Here is a 19,405-nt window from a genome sequence, read left to right as displayed (position 1 = left end):
TAAACTATTTTCTGATCCTGTTAGCCATCTAAATGCGTTTACCATTTAATTCGATGATCATAAAGCCCTACGTAGAGCCCCTATTTGTAATACTACCGTTTACATGAGTGTGGACGACAGTTTAAATGCATTTAAACGACAGTACTTAGATCGCTAAAACTAGACTCTCAATAGCCGAACGTACCGGTAACAAAATTTAGTAGTTATACTTTTGTTGTGTAGAGAAAATTGCAACGCGATTATGCGAATGCAATAAAAATTTGGACTAAATTCGTATCTCCTGAGTATGATTTCTTAGGCAATCACTTCTTGTAAGCTTGGGAGTTTGAGTTTCGTTCCGTTTCATTTGTCTTATAAGCCGTATTTTTTCTGCTATCACAAAAAGTATTTTCAACTACAACTTTTTAGACAAATGGTTTAAAAGTCGATGGATGGATGCATCAAACTTTTGTGATCGTACTCGTACACATTTGTTTCCCTACAGGGCCCAGGGCCCATTTTCTTTTGTTTCCTGGTCCAGAGGCAGAATCCATCCAAGCAAAGGCTGGACCCGACCTTTTTTCTGAGACGGGTGTTGTGGCCCTCCTGGCATATACATGGGCCAGGGGCCCACCACCCGGAAAGCTCCAGCTGAATTGCACTTCGCAGTCCCCAACCAAAGCCATGAGGACGCTTTGCCTTGGGGGGACATTGGAAGCTTTACCAACCTGGCAGCGTCGTGACAGGGAGAAAATGCCGGCTGCAGCCTGCAACAGCATCTTTCAGATAGTCAGAAGTTGTGAAAGGGCCGTCATTGCTTGGAAGGTGTAATAACTAATTAATTAATGTTGGAGGTGTTGATTAGGCATGTTCCAGCTGCTTATTTAGTATATCTCGTTTGAGTCTTCCTCCTACCATAGTCAGCCATTGTTTATCATCAGCTTACCTCTCGGTTCTCATTTTGAACCTGTACATGACACAAGATTAGCAATCTTGTATATCTCTTAAACTATCGTAGATGAGTTCATTGATGAATGCTTATGCATGCATACCATTGTGATTGTAGTATATGACTTTCGTCGACATCATTTCTATGATCTAATTGTCTAGAATTATATATATGGGGCTTGTACACACACGCTGTAGCTGTAGGGCTCTCTGTTTATGCCATGGTACTTGGTGCAGTAATAATAAAGAGCTGCAAATGCAATGACTACGGCTTGAAACCGCAGAAAACAGACCCAAAGTTCCTAATGACATCACTTTTATGATTTAGTTATTTCCATACATGTTTTAGGAGAGATATAATAGATTCACTTGGGCCTGGCCCCACAACCAAGAATTTTATGGGTTACCCCATCTGTACCAAAATAGTTGTCATTTTATATTAGTTATGAATTTAGACAAATGTGAATTTTAGGATATAAGGATTAGTTTTTTTAGATTATGTTTGGTTTAGCTTAAAAAAGTGTTTCAGTTATCAAAAAGCAAACACCAATTAAATGTAGCTGCTTTCACATAGTACATTTTTCATAATATCTTGGACCATGCTTTTGGTCTCTTCAAATAGGCGGAAATTGAGAGAGTTTTATAACTATTTGAAGTGCCCTTAAGGGTATATACCCTCACTCTCATATCCATTCGATTCGCTTTGAGAAGTGTGTAAACACACATCTCAAAGCAGTTTCGCATTAAGATGCGTGTTTGCACACTTCTCAAAGCGAATCCTATAAACGGAGGAGCGAGGGCATATGCCATTAAAAGCAAAATTAACTTTACCATAAAGAGAGTAAGTTTCATAGTTGTTTTGACCACATAGCTATAACATTTTAGCAGCACGTAGCTCATAATAGTTTTTTTTTCAAAAAACAACTTTTTAGATCCAAACAAGCCTTGACTCTAAAATTTTATAACTAGGATATGAGCAATTTGAAGACATTTATTTTGCTTATCCAACAAACTCTAAATTTTGCATTGCGATTAGATCTATGGCATGATTAATTAAAGTTAAAAACATCGAACTACTTTTTTTCCCAGTCCGTTCATCAAAACTAAAAGTACCATGAGGATTTTAGCATCACAGGTGTCCATAAAATGCAGCTGTCTTTACTTACTCGACTCGATGGTACTTTAACAACTCTCACTGGTTTGTAGGCAGTCTTTTTGCAATTTGGCCTCCAAAGACTTTGGCAAATTGATTTAACATTTGTTGCTATTTGTAAACTCTCATAGCAAAATGCAAAGGATAAAAATAGGCCATTTTCAAGGGAATTGACATTTGAACTTGGCAAAAGATAAAAATAGAAGATCTCCAGGCGCGCGCTTTTCTCGCGCGTGACTTTGCTCGCGCGATCGGGTTTGCAAAGTCGTCTACAGCTTGACATTTTTGCCAAGTTGCTCAAATTACAAACTCCAAATGCAAAACCATTGGATACCTCTTTTGGAGCTTTTTGACAAATTACTCAAATGCAAACCTCAAATGTGTCAATTTTTTCATAAAAAACTGCCAAATTCACATTGGGGCCTTGTTTACTTCCTGAACGAAAAGATTTCGAGACACTGTAGCACTTTCGTTTGTTTATAGTAATTATTGTCTAATTATGGACTAACCAGGCTCAGTAGATTCGTCTCGTCAATTCCGACCAAACTGTGCAATTAGTTTTTATTTTCGTCTATATTTAATACTCTATACATACGTCTAAAGATTTGATGTGACAGAAAATCTTGAAAAATTTTGGTTTTTTTGGTGGAAGTAAACAAGGCCCGGAGAAATACCCGCAAATAGAAAGTGGTTTTCCTCAAAGAGATGGTCTGCCACTGCCACTGCCAAACACCTCCGGAGGGAAACAAAAAACCAAAAAACAAAACGAGAGCTCCCCAAAGTCCCAAGAATAGAGTTGGATCTCGCCTTCTCCCTCTCGTAGATGTAGTCGTACCCAACCAACGGCGCCTTCCCTCACATTGTCCTAGCTAGCATGCTCGCCGGAGGAATCGCGCTACCGCGGTGGCAGCAGCGGTGACGCATCGGGATCGACGACGGCAGCGATGGCGGCGGCGGAGTGGGACAGCCGGAGCGAGGCGAGCCCCACCGGGGACTGGCCACCGGCGGCCGCCGCGTCCCCGGTAAAGGGGAAGGCGGCGGCGCTGCAGGAGTCGGATGCGGGCGCGTCGGCGTCGGGCTCGTCGGAGGCCAAGGTCGACGACGGCAACATCCAGGAGGCGGAGTCGTCGCTCCGCGAGGGCCTCTCCCTCAACTACGAGGTCTCGGAATCTCTTTGCCCCCCTGCCGCTCGTTCTTGGTTTGATCTGGGAACGTGAATCCAATTGTGGTTTGGGCGAAATGGGGGTGGGAAGATGGAATCTTTGTTGTGAATGCGAGTGCTTGCGACGTTCTTGGTTGCGCTTTGGGGGAGATGAGATCGGGATGCGGAAATTTCGCAGTCCGAAACTACATGCTCTAACTAAATGGCGTTTTTTTTTTGTTTGGTTCCTTTCATTTTCATTTGGAAGGGGAACTGCGTGTGGGAGATCGATGAAGTTCTTTTCATGGGTTATGGTGACCATCCTAATGGAAATGTTTTTCAGAACATCGCGTGGATTGGTCTAGTTGAGCATCATATTTGGTGTAGGGATCCTGAATTTGTACTGGGAGAGAGTTGGGCTTTCGGGAAGATGCATTGATCTGGGAGAGAGTTGGACTTTCGTGGAGACTTTCAATATTGAAAAACCAAAGTAATGTAGAAGTTGTTGTGTTGTTCGTATACATAACTGTCAGAATTCAAGTGAGGATATATTTGTAAATGATCTTGCTTTTTGACTTTTTGCTAAATTAGGTGGCCAATGGTCTAATCGTTTGAATTATGATTACTGTTTAATTGGTGGGTTATGTTTTGTGTCAATTTGTGGCTCAATGTGTAACCATACGATGATTCAATCACCGAGTTGTGGTTATTGGTGCTGTCTTGTGAACTTTGCAGCTTGTTGGGAGATAGCATATGTGGCTGTTGGTTTAGCTGTAGGATTATGCTTCACCAGTGGCTTGTGATTATATTGGTGAATTTGGAAGCTACATGTCATTCTAGAACTAGCAAGGGTGGTGCTGTTTTTGGAGTTCAAATCAGACAGTAAGATGTTTTTATTTTTGTTGAATTTAGAAATAATTCACACTATCTGCAAATGAGAATTGAATGTGGAAAATTATCGCTCTTTGTTTGGTTGGATTTAGTGTTTTTTATGGCAACGGACAAAAGGATGACCATTCCCCTTGTTTTCTCTAGTTTTCAAAAACCATAATGCAAAAGTCAAGTGTGCACACCCAATTTTGATGCTCTAGCAATTTCATTTTTATGGTGGAATTTCAAAGCATCATCAGATGATTATTTTTCTCCGTTTAGTTCAAATTGGTACTGCATGTTGTGGCGAGAGGATCTTCCCTTCAATTTCTTTATTTTTTCCATAAAATGATAATGCAGCCTTGATGCCATTTAATGTTGAATCAACTTTTATAGTTTGAAGTCGAAAGCATCAGGCACCATGAGCCCTTGTCCATCTTCTAGGAATTCAGTTGGATTTGTATCTTTGACAAACCAAGGATCTTGACACTGTTTGTAGGACAACGGTGACGTGGTTGATGCCACGATTTCAGAATCTTTAAATCTTTATACTGTGTTCTGAGTTACTTTATGCACTGTTTCATCCATATCAAATCAAATCCTGTGTTTTTTAGATAATGATGAAAGTCAAAACACTCATAGCTTTATATGTTTACTAGCTAAGATTGTTTGATTGTGATCTGTAACTGTAACCAGAAAGCACCTCCACCCCTGCAACAAAAAAATATTTTAGTTCCAAGCTTGGGGTAGGCTAGAAATGAAATCCAGCATCAACCACCAACAAGAGGGAAAAAGAAAGAGAAATGGTCTTAGTGTGTGCCCAGTGAAAATTGTGCGTTCAGTCCTTTTTTTTTTGTTATTATTACATTTTCTCAATAACTTTGTGACTAGAGTGTTCTTTCCTATATTTGTATTCAATGACTATACCAACAGCCTACATAAGCTTCTGTTTCCGATATACTAAAGTATAGTTGTATTTATTGTGCTAACTGCGGTTTCTGTATTTTTTGTCAATATTAGGAAGCTAGAGCTCTCCTTGGGAGACTGGAATATCAGAGAGGCAACGTGGAAGCAGCTCTGCGAGTATTTGATGGAATAGACCTTCAAGCTGCTATTCAGCGCTTCCAACCATCTCTTTCTGAAAAACCACTCTCGAAGCGAAGTAATAAATTACGGTCAGATTCATCAAATTCAGGATCACAGCATGCTGCTAGCCTTGTTCTTGAAGCCATTTACTTGAAATCAATGTCTCTTCAAAAGTTGGGCAAGGCAATGGGTATGAGTTTTTCATCTCGCTATATAATCATATCAATTAGGCTTATCTGACTTTATGAAGCCATTAACTTGCAGAGGCTGCTAAACAGTGTAAAAGTGTCCTAGATGCTGTTGAAAGTATCTTCCAATGTGGCATACCTGGTGTTATGGTTGAACCAAAACTGCAAGAAACTGTCAGTAAGTCTGTTGAGCTTCTCCCAGAACTTTGGAAGCAAGCTGGGGCCTATCAAGAAGCACTTGCTTCATACCGCCGTGCTCTTCTAAGTCAATGGAATCTCGATGATGAATGCTGCACAAGGATTCAGAAGAGATTTGCTGTTTTCTTGTTGTACGGTGGTGTAGAGGTGACCCCCCCGAGCTTGGCTTCACAAACTGAAGGTTCTTTTGTTCCTAGGAATAATGTGGAAGAGGCAATCCTATTGCTCATGATACTATTGAAGAAGTGGTTCCTTGGGAAGACACACTGGGATCCGTCTGTTATGGAGCATTTAACCTTTGCATTGTCACTGTGTGGCCAGACATCTATTCTTGCCAAGCACCTTGAAGAGGTTTTACCTGGAATATACCCTCGAACTGAGAGATGGTATAGTCTAGCGTTGTGCTATTTTGCAGCTTCTCATAATGAAGCTGCATTAAATTTGTTGAGGAAATCATTGAATAAGAACGAGAGTCCAAATGACATAATGGCCCTTCTGTTAGCTGCTAAGATATGCGGTTCCAATTATCTTCTTTCTTCTGAGGGTGTAGAGTATGCAAAGAGAGCAGTCAAAGATTCCGAATCATCAGATGGGCATCTAAAGAGTGTGGCCCTCCATGTTCTGGGGAGTTGCCTGTCCAAGAAGTCTAAGGTTGCTTCATCTGATCACCAAAGATCTCTCTTGCAGACTGAGGCTTTGAAGTCACTTAATGAGGCAATTTCTCTTGACCGTCAGAACCCAGAGTTAATATTTGACATGGGGATTGAGTACGCTGAGCAGCGGAACATGCATGCTGCCTTGAAATGTGCAAAGGAGTTCATTGATGCAACTGGTGGATCTGTCTCGAAAGGCTGGAGGTTGCTATCATTGGTTCTTTCTGCACAACAAAGGTATTCAGAAGCTGAAGTTGTGACTGATGCGGCATTAGATGAGACCGCAAAGTGGGAACAAGGGCCATTGCTTAGAATAAGGGCTAAATTGAAGGTTGCTCAATCATTGCCCATGGAAGCAGTTGAAGCATATCGCACCCTTCTTGCTCTTGTTCAGGCACAACGAAAGGCTTATGGATCTGCCAAAAATGGCACAGAGGTTTGTCTTCTCAAATACAAAAGAACAATTTTAATTTGCACAGCGTTTTATTTTAATGGGATGTTTGAGATTTCTGTGAACATGTTTGAAATCCTTATTTGCTTGTAAAAGAAGATTTTGAAATTCTTAGATGTAAAACACTACCTTTTTCCTAAGGTGTCCAGAATTCCAGATTCTCACACTGAAATGTGTTATCCAAAAGGTTTGTTCTTGAAACCGCATTTATGTGTCCAAAAGAGAGCTGTTTTGGTGTTTGTATTAACTGCTGAAGTGGACAAACATACATGCACCCTGTCTAGAGTCTAATTTCATCTAATTACATTTCATATACCTTACCGTATCTTCTTGATGTCTTATTCTATGTGAACACTCTTTCAGGATGATGAGGATAAAGTGAGCGAATTTGAAGTTTGGCAAGGTCTTGCCAACTTGTACTCTAGTCTTTCCTATTGGAGAGATGCAGAGATTTGCTTACAGAAGGCTAAAGCCCTCAAAACATACTCTGCGACAACCCTTCATGCAGAAGGTGAGGAAACTTTTGTTACAATTCATGTTTCATTGTTTCATTAGTCATGCCTATGCCTCTGGCTTTTGGGGATGTACTAAGTTTGAAATGTATTTCCTGTCTGCCTGTTTGTATATTTGTGTGTTATCATAAATGCTTATTAAATAATAATTCATTTACACTGCATACTGTCCGCTTTTTCTTTTGAACTTTAATGTTCATATAGGCTAGATATTTGTAAGCCTGAGAAGTTGAATATATCTTGTGTTTGTTGTGCCATAATTTTGGTCCTGTGATTCCCTGCCTTTCCCCAGGTAACATACATGAGGTGCACGAGAAGATACAGGATGCTCTTGCTGCATACTTCAATGCCCTCTCCATGGAGGTAGAGCATGTCCCATCCAAGGTCTCTATCGGTGCCCTCCTCTCTAAACAAGGGCCCAAGTTCCTACCTGTGGCGAGGTGTTTCCTATCGGATGCCCTAAGGCTCCAACCCACTAACCGAATGGCTTGGTTCTACCTGGGGGAGGTTCACAAGCAGGATGGCAGGCTAGCTGATGCCGCCGATTGCTTCCAGGCGGCCTCAATGCTGGAGGACTCGGACCCTGTAGAAAGTTTCAGATCACCCTGATGGGTCATCTGCAACAACATGAGGCTTCATTTTTTGTCGGCTAATTTTCTCTTCTTTGACTTCCCCATTTTCGAAACATATATAGCTCGGCAGAAACCAGGTGCCCAGCTATCTGTAACTTGTTGTATCTGCAGTTGCCAGTGTGTACCACACACTGTTCTTGGGGACCAACAAATGCTGTAATTGGTTGCTGAGTTGTATTATTATACGATAGCTCAATCAAGATCAGGATGGCACTGAAATAGCTATGTATTGATATGAGCCATTGTTACATATATTACACAATATGATTATAACGAGTCATCAGCTAACTTAAAACCAGCGTTGCTGATATTGTAATGTTTATTATTTTTGTTTCTGTTTTGTTCTTCAATTACCTGACGTGCTTTAGGTAATTGAGTGGATATGCTCTTCAGTTATACACAGCCTGAACGAGTTTACATCAAAAGATGTGGTCTGTAGAACGTACAGAGATGATATCCTGAAAATTCAGCTTCATAAGAGGAGTACTGAAAGCCTGAACATGCAAACACATCTATAGAATAAATTGACAATCTGAATTTTACAAGCTATAGAATAAATTCACAATCTGAATTTTACAGGATCAGTTTACTTGAAGACAGCATACAACAGGCTCCGATCCCAATGCCCAGTTCTGTGCACCACCGGAGCACCCCACCTCTATTTTTTTTTCTCCTTTTATATTCATCTGCTGGTGACTTAGAGGAGCATAGAGCAGAGGGCGTGTCCAACTCCAACGGTAGTCCAAATAGCTTTTTCTCTTTTTATATTCATCTGCTGGTGACATAGGGGAGCATGAGCAGGGGCGAAGCTAACATCAAAGTAATGGTGGTGCACTGTTAAAGCAAAATACTAAATATACTTATCATATGTGGTGAATATTAGTCAATTTATTAACAAAACTTTTGTTTACCCTGGTGCCCGTGCACCAGGCAAGCATAACGTGGCTTCGCCCCTGAGCATGAGGGCGTGTCCAACTCCAACGGTAGTCCAAATAGCTAGCAAGGAGCATATTATATTGTAGATTAATGAAAGAGAACGATGAAAACAAGAGTTCAAGAGACTAGATCGCACGATCTCCAATCGCTTTTGTGTCACTGCTGTTCTACTCTTACCTCTTCCCGCAGGCCATGTGAGCTCTGCTGTCTTTTTTTTTTCCTCTCTCGCTCGGAAGTGCATTGCATATGTTTCATCAACAGAATTTAGAGAGCACATAGTTCCAAATACACAGTTCTCCCAGCAAACTAGAGCACAAAAACAGAGGAAACAGAGAAAGCTAGCAGGATCTGAAAGCTACTGCTATTGAAGACCTGACAGTCCGCAAGAACACAACTGGGCACTGCCAGTGCCAGGAGCAACAACATCTTTATTTTACCGTCTTTGTCTCGCTGCAGTCCTTCATTAAAATACATGTTCTATTATTTCTGCTTCTGTTTTGTTCTTCATTAAAACAGTCAACTGAGTGGATGTTCTTCAGTTACACACTTACACACAGCCTGAACGAGTTTACATGAAAAGATGCTTGTTTGTACAACGTACAGAGAATGATATCCTGAAAGTTCAGCGTCTTAAGAGGAATACACAAATTAAGCCTGAACATGCAAACACATGTATAGAATAAACTCACAATCTGAATTTCACAAGCTATAGAACAAATTCACGATCTGAATTTTACAAGATCAGTTACTTGAAGACAGCATACAAACAAACAGTCAATTAGTTAAGCACCAGGAAGAATCAGGGTACATGCAAAATCAAGATCAATGTGCGCATAAGATTATGCTATGATGCATATGCATCCGTGGGACCATATCTAGGCTCCTACGAGCTCCACTTTCTTGGCGTGATCTAGACATGCCTGCTTCCAAGTCCGAGTCACGACGAACTCGAACGGGATGCCGAGCTCCTCCAGATCCTCCGGGTATATCGTCTCGTCGGGCAGCGCCGCCTTCTCCATCTCCAGCAGCATCTGCCGGAACTCCTCCCTTTCGGCTGCGCGCGCACGCTCCTTCTCCTCCTCCTCCTCCGGTCGCCGCTTCTTCGGAACTTCCGTCGTCTTGGCCGCCGCCGCTGCACGCTGGACCGGGTGCTGCTGCTGCTGATGCCGCTTCGGCTTCGCTGCTGCTGGTGCCTCGGCCGCCGGCCGCTGCTTGTTGGGAACATCCACCGCGATCGGGTTCTTGGCCGCTGCGCGCTGCACCGGGCGCTGCTGCTGCTGCTGCTTCGAATTCGCTGGTCGTGCCGTGATCTGAGTCTGATGACACGCCGCCTCCGTTGCTGCTTCCTTGCCCTTGGGTTGCGACGTCGTCGTCGTCCTCTTTGCTCCCGCCGACGGCGCCTCTGATGGTCGTGGCGGCGCTGGCGCGCACTTCTTCTCGGCGTGGGGAGCGGCGGAGCGAGGCAAGAGCTTGGCTCTCTTGAGGAGACCTTGGAGAGCGACGAGCTCTTTGTCCATCCGGCTCCGCAGCGCTGACGAGGCTACAGTATCGACGGCGACGTGCTCGAAGCCGTCGTCGTGGCGGCCACGCTTCCGAGCGGGTGCGGTGGACGCCTCGGAGGCGCGGGCACGGGCGCGGCGGGTCGGCTCCCCAGCGTTGTGGCCCGACGAAGTCGCGGCGGCGGCGACGCCCCGATGCCGGTCGAGGAATGCGGTGGCGCCGCCGATGCCGAAGCCTGCTGCTGGAGCGGCGGCGGCGCGGGGAGCGAGGCTGCACATGGCGATCGAAACTAGGGAAAGAAAGGGAGATCGACGACAGGTGGTGGTAGTGGGATGGATGGATCAGCACCGAGACCGGACGGCGAGAGTGTCTCCGATCGGAGCCGGCCGGGGTTTTGGATCGTTAACGCGCATGCAAGAAGCTCGTGAGCTGGAACCTGGAAGCCTGCAATGCAACGAAACGAACCGCCATGGTTTGGTGGTGCGTGTCATCATGACGATCGCACCGTGTGCTCGACGCTACGGTGATCGCCTCGGAATCGGGACTCGAGAAACTAATAATAATAAACAATAAAACAAGAGTAAATCTCTATGAACTAATTACCGAATTTAGAACACCTCCTCATCAAACTCTAATACCAGATAACAGGCACACATTAAATTTCAAAATCCAGTAAAATACCCCCATCGTCGATCATTTAAAAATGGAGTTTTGGTTAGTTTTGCTGCCTTAGGAGTTAGGACCCACATTTCAGGTGTGTTTTTTCTTCCTTTTGTGAATCACATAGACACTTGTACATACATATACGCACATTGACTCCTATAAAAAATAATTACTCCATTCATCCTAAATTATAAGTTATTCTAAGAATCTCGAAGAGTATCTCAAGTTTGACCAAATTTATACGATAAGATAATAACATTTATGGTGTCAACTAAGTACCATTAGGTTCTTCATGTTATATTTTCATAGTATATCTATTTGATGTCATAAATATTTGTAATTCTTTCTATAATTTAGGTCGAACTTGAGATGCTTTGACTTTCTAAGATTCTTAAAATGACTTATAATTTGGGATGGAGGGAGTACTTTTTTCATATAAAGCTTGATGAATACAAACTCTATATCAAAATTATAGGCTCGACGTTTTCTATAACTTGGTAGTTGACAAATGTTTGAATTTCAATTTCTAAATTTTTCAAATGACCTAGAATGTTGACATAGTTTATACTAAAGTTCTAGATCCCAATGTGATCTAAATTTGTTGTTCACAATTTTAAAGTTCTCATATTTTAAAATTTATATATTTTTTAAAATTTTCAAATGATCTTGGACATTGATGTGGTATATACCAAATTAGTTGTAGCTCTAAATATGGTCTAAACTTTGCAGTTGACAATATTTTTCTAAGATCATTTAGATGTCCAAATATTTGTTTTGATTTCAAAGATTTTAAATTTATTTTTGCTTTGAAATTTGTTGAATGAAATCGTAAATTGACATGGTCTATATCAAAGTTATAGATCTCAATGGGATCAATAACTTTGTACTTGAAAACTTTTTATTTGAGATCATTTAGAGACCTAAATGTTTGCTGTATGTTTGATTGTTTGCTGATTATGAAATTCAAACTTCTAAATTTTTTACATAACCTTGGACGAAGACATACTCTATAAAATTTGCAGTGTTTGAAGAGAGATCTAAAACTTTCTAATTTATATTTTGTCATTTAGGACCTCTAATATTCAATAAAAGATGGCATAACTAAAAAATAAAAGACATGTGTGGCCTGCATGTTACATCAACCAACACCACAGTCAAAACCATGAAGAAGAGTAAGTTATTCGATATTCGAGTTCAAGGGTGTTGAATACAGATTTGGATGACTATGGCTGTGAGGAAACTCTTCGCTTGCCCGTTCAGCCAGGATTGCTGGAACACCTTACACATCCACTGGAATTTCAACGTGCGCGTCCGATTATGAGCTACTTTTGCGTTTTCAGAAGATTCAGTAAAATAGGTCAGAAGAATTAGGACCCACAAGAAAAATAACTAGACATTTTCCATAATTCAACTTCTGCTTTAAATATATCAGTCAAAGTTTAGGTTTGTTCCTAACTAGTATTTCCACTCACCAGGGAAAAAAAAATCAAAACCTAGCATCCATCGAAGGGAAAAACGATAGTTCTACAGCTGCAAAATGAAAAATTGTTCTGTGTACACCAGTGTTCAAAATCTCCAGCTACGGCCTTTAGTGGTTAGGTTCTATATTCCTTGTTTGGATCCCATGGTCTTAGTTGGCTACAGTTAGGGGCTAAACTTTAGACCACTTTAGTTCACTTTTATGGTGTAATGGACTCAACACCCATTTTGTGAGGTTGGCTAAACTTTAGACACAATTTTGGACCACCAAATTGGAGACTCAAGAGCTAAAAAGGTCTATGAACTTTAGAGTATGGGATCCAAACAGGCCAAGCCATTTAGCGATTTTGCAAAAACTAGGCATAAATATTTGGGGTAGACAGTAAAGTTCATGCATACAGGACCAAATAACTTAACAGACCCATCAGTTCATAACAAGACATGATTTATATGCACCCTAAACAGAGGTAGTAAAAAGCATATATTTTCTTACTATTGGTGCATCAACTCTACAAGTCTATACATACATGGATACTATCTCAATTCTATTCGCTAATTGGATATTGCACAGAGAAATTTTGAACCATTTGTCTTTGGCTTATTTACCCAGAATTATATGCTTACCAACATATGGAGAAAAGGTAAACTAACGAATCTGCAGGAGAAACATCTAATATATCTGTTGAGAAGAGGAGAAGAAAGCATGCCTGCCTGTTTTTCTTACAGAGACATGGTGCCTGCCACCGCTGCCAGTTGCTGCTGTTGCAGCTTGGAGAGAGAGAGAGAGAGAGAGAGAGAGGACTGAGGAGCAGTGAGAAACAGGGAGCGTGTGCTCTCTCTGTCACCTCCACCGCTGGCGCTGCTGTGCTTCTGGTCAGAGCAGCAGTTTGGGGAGAAGACTGAGGTGCAGTGAGGGATGGAGAATGCGTGGTATTGGATCTTCCTCACCTCCGGTCGCCACTGCCACCACTGCTAGATGCAGCCACCAGGCCACTGCTGCCCTCACCTTTTTTTTTAATTCACCACCGCCACATTTTCATGTAGAGCAGGAGAGGAGATAGGGTTAGCTGCAAGAGGAGATGCTTTACACCTTACACCAGCATGCTGATTTTTCAATTTCTTCAGCAATGCCTTACTCCTTCACCATATTTTCTTAGTCCCACGTTCGAACTTCAAGGAAGAGTCGATTTGGAAGGAGATCAGCTGCACTCCTCATAGCCTCCTCCAATGCCTCCACTTCCTGCACCGATGCACCACTGCAAATGATCTCAACGATAAGATGCCTGAGAGAAGAGAGGTGCTCGATGCCAAAATTGAGACCTGTGCCTGCATTGAATGGAATCCGCAGCTTCTCGAGTCTCGGCATGGACCCCGCTTCAAATACCAGCCCCACCTTGTTTCTCCAACACATGAACTGGAACTCCTTCAGGAATCCGAACATGCCATTGCTGACAACAAGTCTTTCTTTGGGTGCTGCTGCTTTTGATGACACCCAGAGGCACATCAAAGAAGGTAAGTTTCCAAGGATCTCCAGTGTTTCCTCCTCTAATGGATCAACATTGATGTCTAGATAGGTGAGGTTGCCAAGTGATGCTATCCAAGATGGAATTCTAGGGAAGTAGTACTCTAAGTTCATCTGAAACTTCTGTAGGAGATAAGGGGTAGGGAACCAAGAATCCAACATGAAATCTATGGAATAACCACAATAACTCTGAATGCATAGAGATCTAAGGTTGAGTCTGCCAAGTTTGCGAAGTGATGAAAGAAAGTTGTCAATAAAAGTCCTGTTGTCAGTGTCTGTATTGGAAATGCACCAGCGTAGTCGAAGAATCCTTAATTTAGTCAGACTGCCCAGACCCAGCAAAGAAGAGGCCATGGAATTTCGGTTGATTTTGATCTCTGAAAGCTCCTGAAGAGCATGCAAATTCCCAATTTCTTCAGGTAATTCCATATTACAGACACGTAAACATGTCAAATTTTGCAACTGAACAATGCTTTTTGGCAGTTTTGTAATTTTTGTGCCTCCTAGATCCAGGGTCCTCAACTGCCACAGTTCTCCCAGTTGTTCTGGGAGTGCAGAAATGCTCCTTACATGGAGTCTAAGGTACTTCAACTGAAGTAGCCTCCTTATATGTTCAAAATATTTGTGCTCCATCTCCTCACCATTTTCTATATCAAGTACCCGAAGAACTCGAAACTTCGAAAGAGAAGGCATCTGTTCAGAATACCCAAAGATACTGAGTGATCGACACTGAGAAATGATCGCTGCTGACGGAAACATGGTGTGATCTTGGGAATAATAGTTGAGAGATAACCGGCGAACCTTATGTTGTAACAATAACGTCTTATTTTTACCAGAAATGAAAGTGGCAAAATTTTCTTCAACTGACTTAGATATCAGGAGATCAAGAATCATATCATGAACTTGGCATGAGGCCACTCGACCATCACATTTGATTTTCATTGGTTGAATCATGCTTCTGTTGATAAGATCATTGAAATAATTCTCTCCTATCTCCTCCAAATCTTGTCCACCCTCCATATTAATGAATCCTTCAGCAATCCATCTTTTTACTAGTTGATCCCTTTCAATCTCATAATCTTCTGGAAATATACTTAAATACAATAAACATGTCTTCAAATGATGGGGGAGGTCATCAAAGCTAAGGGATAATATCCTTCTCATTTCTTCCACATCAGGATCCTTTTCCAGTGTTGAACCAATTGAATTACATACCCTATCCCATTCCTGCTTTGTACAGGCTTTGTTAGCCAATAAGCTAGCCATTGTAACAATGGCCAGTGGTGAACCACTGCATTTTTCCAGGATTTCACTGGAAATGTCTTCCAAATGAGGAGGGCATATATGTTCGGAGCCAAAGATTCGCTTGAAGAAAAGACATTTGGAGTTATCTGTACTAAGAGGTGTTATTTCGTAGACATGATCATGATGAGGAGAGCAGCACGACTTGGCTATAGAAACAATGCGTGTTGTTGTCATAATTCTGCTTGCACAATTATTCACATATAAAGCACATCTGATGGTCTTCCATGCTTGAGTACTCCATATATCATCAATAACAATGAAGTACCTATCAAGTGCATAGCATCTATAAATTAGGAAGGGCTGCAAAAATATCACAATGCCATATCTAAAATGCCATTGTATATAGATATTAGATAGTGTAGACAAATGAAAAAAAAACACCTCTGCACTCAACAGTCAACACATAATAATACAAAACAACTGGGAGCTGATCCATTGGGCTTTTCTCTATCTATGAAGTGCAGAAACACTTATATTTTTAAATTTCTCCATGAATAAAATTTCCAAATTACATGTTTTATCATTTTATGACATTGAAGTATCAGATATTTTGGGTAGTAGCAAACCTAGAACTTATGGTCATAAGATTTCCATGATGTATGGTACAACCATATGAGCTAGCAAGTCACGTACTTAGCAGTGCTGCAGTGGTAAGTGGTTAAATAAAATTTACATCAAGAGCAATTTGAAATTGAAAACATGAAACATGTCAAAATGCCAATTCAGATGTGGTTAATAACATTTACTTGAAGAAAAAGTTTAAAGCCCCCAACAATCTGAAATACATGAAGAAGTTAGAGATACAGTTCTAGAAGCCCAAAAGCAACCATATACTATGTAATTCATTAAATCCAGAAATGGAGATAGCAGCTCGCTCCATTCATCCACTAAATAAAAGAAATCTTCTGAATACTGGATGAAGATACTGATAAAAAATGGTTACGCCACCAATAACCAAGTTGCCATTATTATAAATTCATGGACTTACCTTCATCTTTGTAGAAAATTCCGGATTGCATTGATAAACATTTCCTCATCCCATGTTTCCATGTTAGCATACTCCTGATGGCTGACTTGATAGAGTATATTTCTTAATATCTTCTTTACATCAGGTTGTTGTGACAAAGAGACAAAAGCTCGACATTGGAATTGGCCTTCCAGTCTATGGTAAACCTCATTCGCGAGCGTGGTTTTACCAAGGCCCCCAGGACCCACAATAGATATGACCTTCAGTTGCTGCACTGATGTCCCCTCCCCCTCCATTAGCATCCTTATAAGGTCATCTCTTGGTCGGCCAATGCCAACAAGCCCATCTGGATCAGCATAGAGTGAAGGCAAACGGGGATCGATGGCAGATTTGGTGCTAGACTGAAAGGCGAGCTCATCCACCTTGTACCTCACGCGGCGTTTGTTAGCATCTTCAACACGTGCCTTGAGGTCCTGGATTTTGCTGCCAATTTGATAGCGCGCCCACAGCACCTTAAGCTGTTGAACCACCCCATGAACAAGGCCTCCAGAGTCAGTCGTGCTGCTATTGCCAACACGATGCATAAACTCATCAACACAATCCTCTATGTCATAAGACATCTCCTGCACTTGTCTCCGCCACTCCTTGGTCTGCAGATCAAGATCACTGTCCGCCTCTGCCAGCCTCTGAAGGAGGGCGTTCATGCTGCTTAGCTCATCTTTCATAAAGTTCACCTCCCTTTGCACACCTGTCAGCTTTGTGTACTCCTCCCCAAGCAGGGCTGTAAGCTTGTCAATGACAGATGTCATCACTCCCGTCAAGACGCTCACCATCTGTTGAAAAATTGATGGGTTTAGCAATCCCAAATAACAAAACAAACTAAAGTGCAAGCAGCATGACGAATAAATGGGGCAGACGGGATGATACTTTTATTCCATAATCTCAAAAAAGGCTGCATGACGAGGTAAAAAATATTTCATCAATAAGTTATGCAGGTGTAAGCAATCATAACAATAGAAGCAAAATAAGTGGATAAGGCCCATACTTACACCTGCAGAAATAACAAAACCCCAAGCATGTTGGGGTAAGCTAAGCAATCGCATGGAATGGCCACTCGAATCCTCAATTGTGCATCGTTGCAAAAAAAAAAAAAGGTGCCCTGTACAATTTATTCAAATACACATTCAACTCATAGATTTTGACAGAAACGATAGCTCCTCCAAGTCTCGAGCATGATAGACAAGTAGAGACTGGCTGGGGACAGCAGCATCCTAAACCTTAATAAACAGCAACTGATCCCCTAAACTGAATCTGTGAATCATACTTGGCCTCCACCAGACCACCCCCGCGATGTACTGCAGTCACTGACCATGAAAGCCAGATTGATTATGAAGACGCGTGACAGTAGCAGTTGGGCAGAAAACGCATGAGTGATGAAATTAGTTTGAACAAGCTTAGCCCCAAGACAGCTTTGTTTTGTGTGAAAAAAAAATGCTAGTATAAAATAATCCTCCTAGATGGAAACTAGAAGCTCCAAAATTATAAATCGCCAAAGCATAGCAGCTATACCTTGCAATCGAAATGAACAGCAACTCAATCGAGGCCGATTAGATCGGCGAGGTGCGGGGGAAGGCCAATCCGGCGCCCGGGGAGCTCGGCGCAACCGCGGCTCCTGCGAGCAACTGATCTGTCGGTGGCCGGAGTGGAGAGCGGGAGCCGCCCAACGGTGGGAAGGTGCACTGGTGCTGACAGCGCCTCCCCCCTCGCGGTCGCGGAGATCTGCTTCTCTCCACGGCTAGTCGGCTAGCTGCTTGCCTCGGCTTGCTCGTTGAGGTCTGGTGTTTGGCCGCTAGTGGAATACTCTTTGCACACACATTTTTCTCTACAACCATTTTTCTCTCTCCTCGAACGGTCAAACCACAGTACAAGTGTAGCACCGCCGGCTGAACAACTTTTTTTAGCACCATAGCAGAGGCAGAAGGAGCCACGGACGCCTTGTTTAGGATCTGTTTAGATTGGAGATGAAAATTTTTTGGGTGTCACATCGGATATGTCGGAAGGATGTTGGGATGAGTTTTTAAAAACTAATAAAAAAACAAATTACATAGCTCGTCAGGAAACTGCAAGACAAATCTATTAAGCATAATTAATCTGTCATTAGCACATGTGGGTTACTGTAGCACTTATGGCTAATCATAGAGTAACTAGGCTTAAAAGATTCGTCTCGCGATTTTCAACCAAACTGTGTAATTAGTTTATTTTTTATATACATTTAATGTTCCATGCATGTGTCTAAAGATTCGATGAGATGGACGAAAATTTTTTGGATGGGGAACTAAACAGGGCCTTAGTTGGCAAAATTTTGGGATTTTAGGTACTGTAGCACTTTCGTTTGTTTGTGGTAAATATTGTCCAATCATAAACTAATTAGGGTCAAAAGATTCATCTCGCGATTTACAGACTGTGGGGGTATAAATCCCTATACCCTTACGGCCAGACTTGGGCCAGGAGGCTTGGCCCATTACGAGACAAGCTCGAGGTTTGATCCGACAGCTCGGAGTTTCGCGCAAGGAAACAAGACGTGGAGATCAAGCAGGATTCTAGTCGGTTAGAATAGGAATTGATATCGAACTATCTATGGCAATTGTAACCGACTAGGATTAGCTTCCAGATCTGTAACCCTGCCCTCCGGACTATATAAGGAGAGGCAAGGGACCCCCTTAGGACATCATATTCTCTCAACACAAATCAATACAACCATACGCAGGACGTAGGTATTACGCCAACTCGGCGGCCGAACCTGGATAAAAAGCTTGTCCGTGTCTTGCGTCACCATCGAGTTCGTAGTTTGCGCACCGTCTACCGATAAACTACTATCGTGGGTATACTCCAAGGTAGACTGCCGACCAGCTTTCGTCGACAGTGGCGCGCCAGGTAGGGGGTGTGCGTACAACTTCTCCGGCAAACAAGATGGTCATAGTTCCAGCTTCCGCGGCCGTGCCTGAAGGCCTCACGTTCACCGTCGGCCAGATCACGTGGACGACGCGCGACGGTAGTCTCACGACCACGGTTTCGGAAGGAACCCAGATCCAATCTGGGATGACGTCGGCTCCGACCACTCAGATGCCGGCACCGAGCACCCGACCACCACTCCCGCGCTACAAGGGGAAGAAAATCGACTGCTCGGACCTTCTCTAAGCACTTGATCGCGCTGATTCCAAG

General features: G+C 42.4%; 2 protein-coding genes and 1 pseudogene across 2 annotated transcripts; 1 reads left to right on the top strand and 2 right to left on the bottom strand.

The window, feature by feature from the left end:
* On the top strand, positions 2,789-8,133 carry LOC8068083 (protein NPG1). Its single transcript, XM_002443330.2, has 5 exons — positions 2,789-3,240; positions 5,112-5,367; positions 5,442-6,652; positions 7,031-7,178; positions 7,472-8,133. Exons 1-5 carry the CDS (start codon positions 3,025-3,027, stop codon positions 7,786-7,788), a joined length of 2,148 nt encoding a protein of 715 aa, XP_002443375.1. The 5' UTR covers positions 2,789-3,024; the 3' UTR covers positions 7,789-8,133.
* Positions 9,623-10,525, bottom strand: LOC110437612 (serum response factor-binding protein 1-like). The gene has a single exon (XM_021466097.1). It carries the CDS (start codon positions 10,523-10,525, stop codon positions 9,623-9,625), a length of 903 nt encoding a protein of 300 aa, XP_021321772.1.
* LOC8068855 lies at positions 11,440-18,157 on the bottom strand (annotated as a pseudogene).

Source organism: Sorghum bicolor, chromosome 8 (genome assembly GCF_000003195.3).
Source record: "Sorghum bicolor cultivar BTx623 chromosome 8, Sorghum_bicolor_NCBIv3, whole genome shotgun sequence".
NCBI lineage: Eukaryota > Viridiplantae > Streptophyta > Magnoliopsida > Poales > Poaceae > Sorghum > Sorghum bicolor.
Note: the sequence above shows the minus strand (reverse complement) of the source record. Positions and strands in the feature narration are given on the sequence as shown.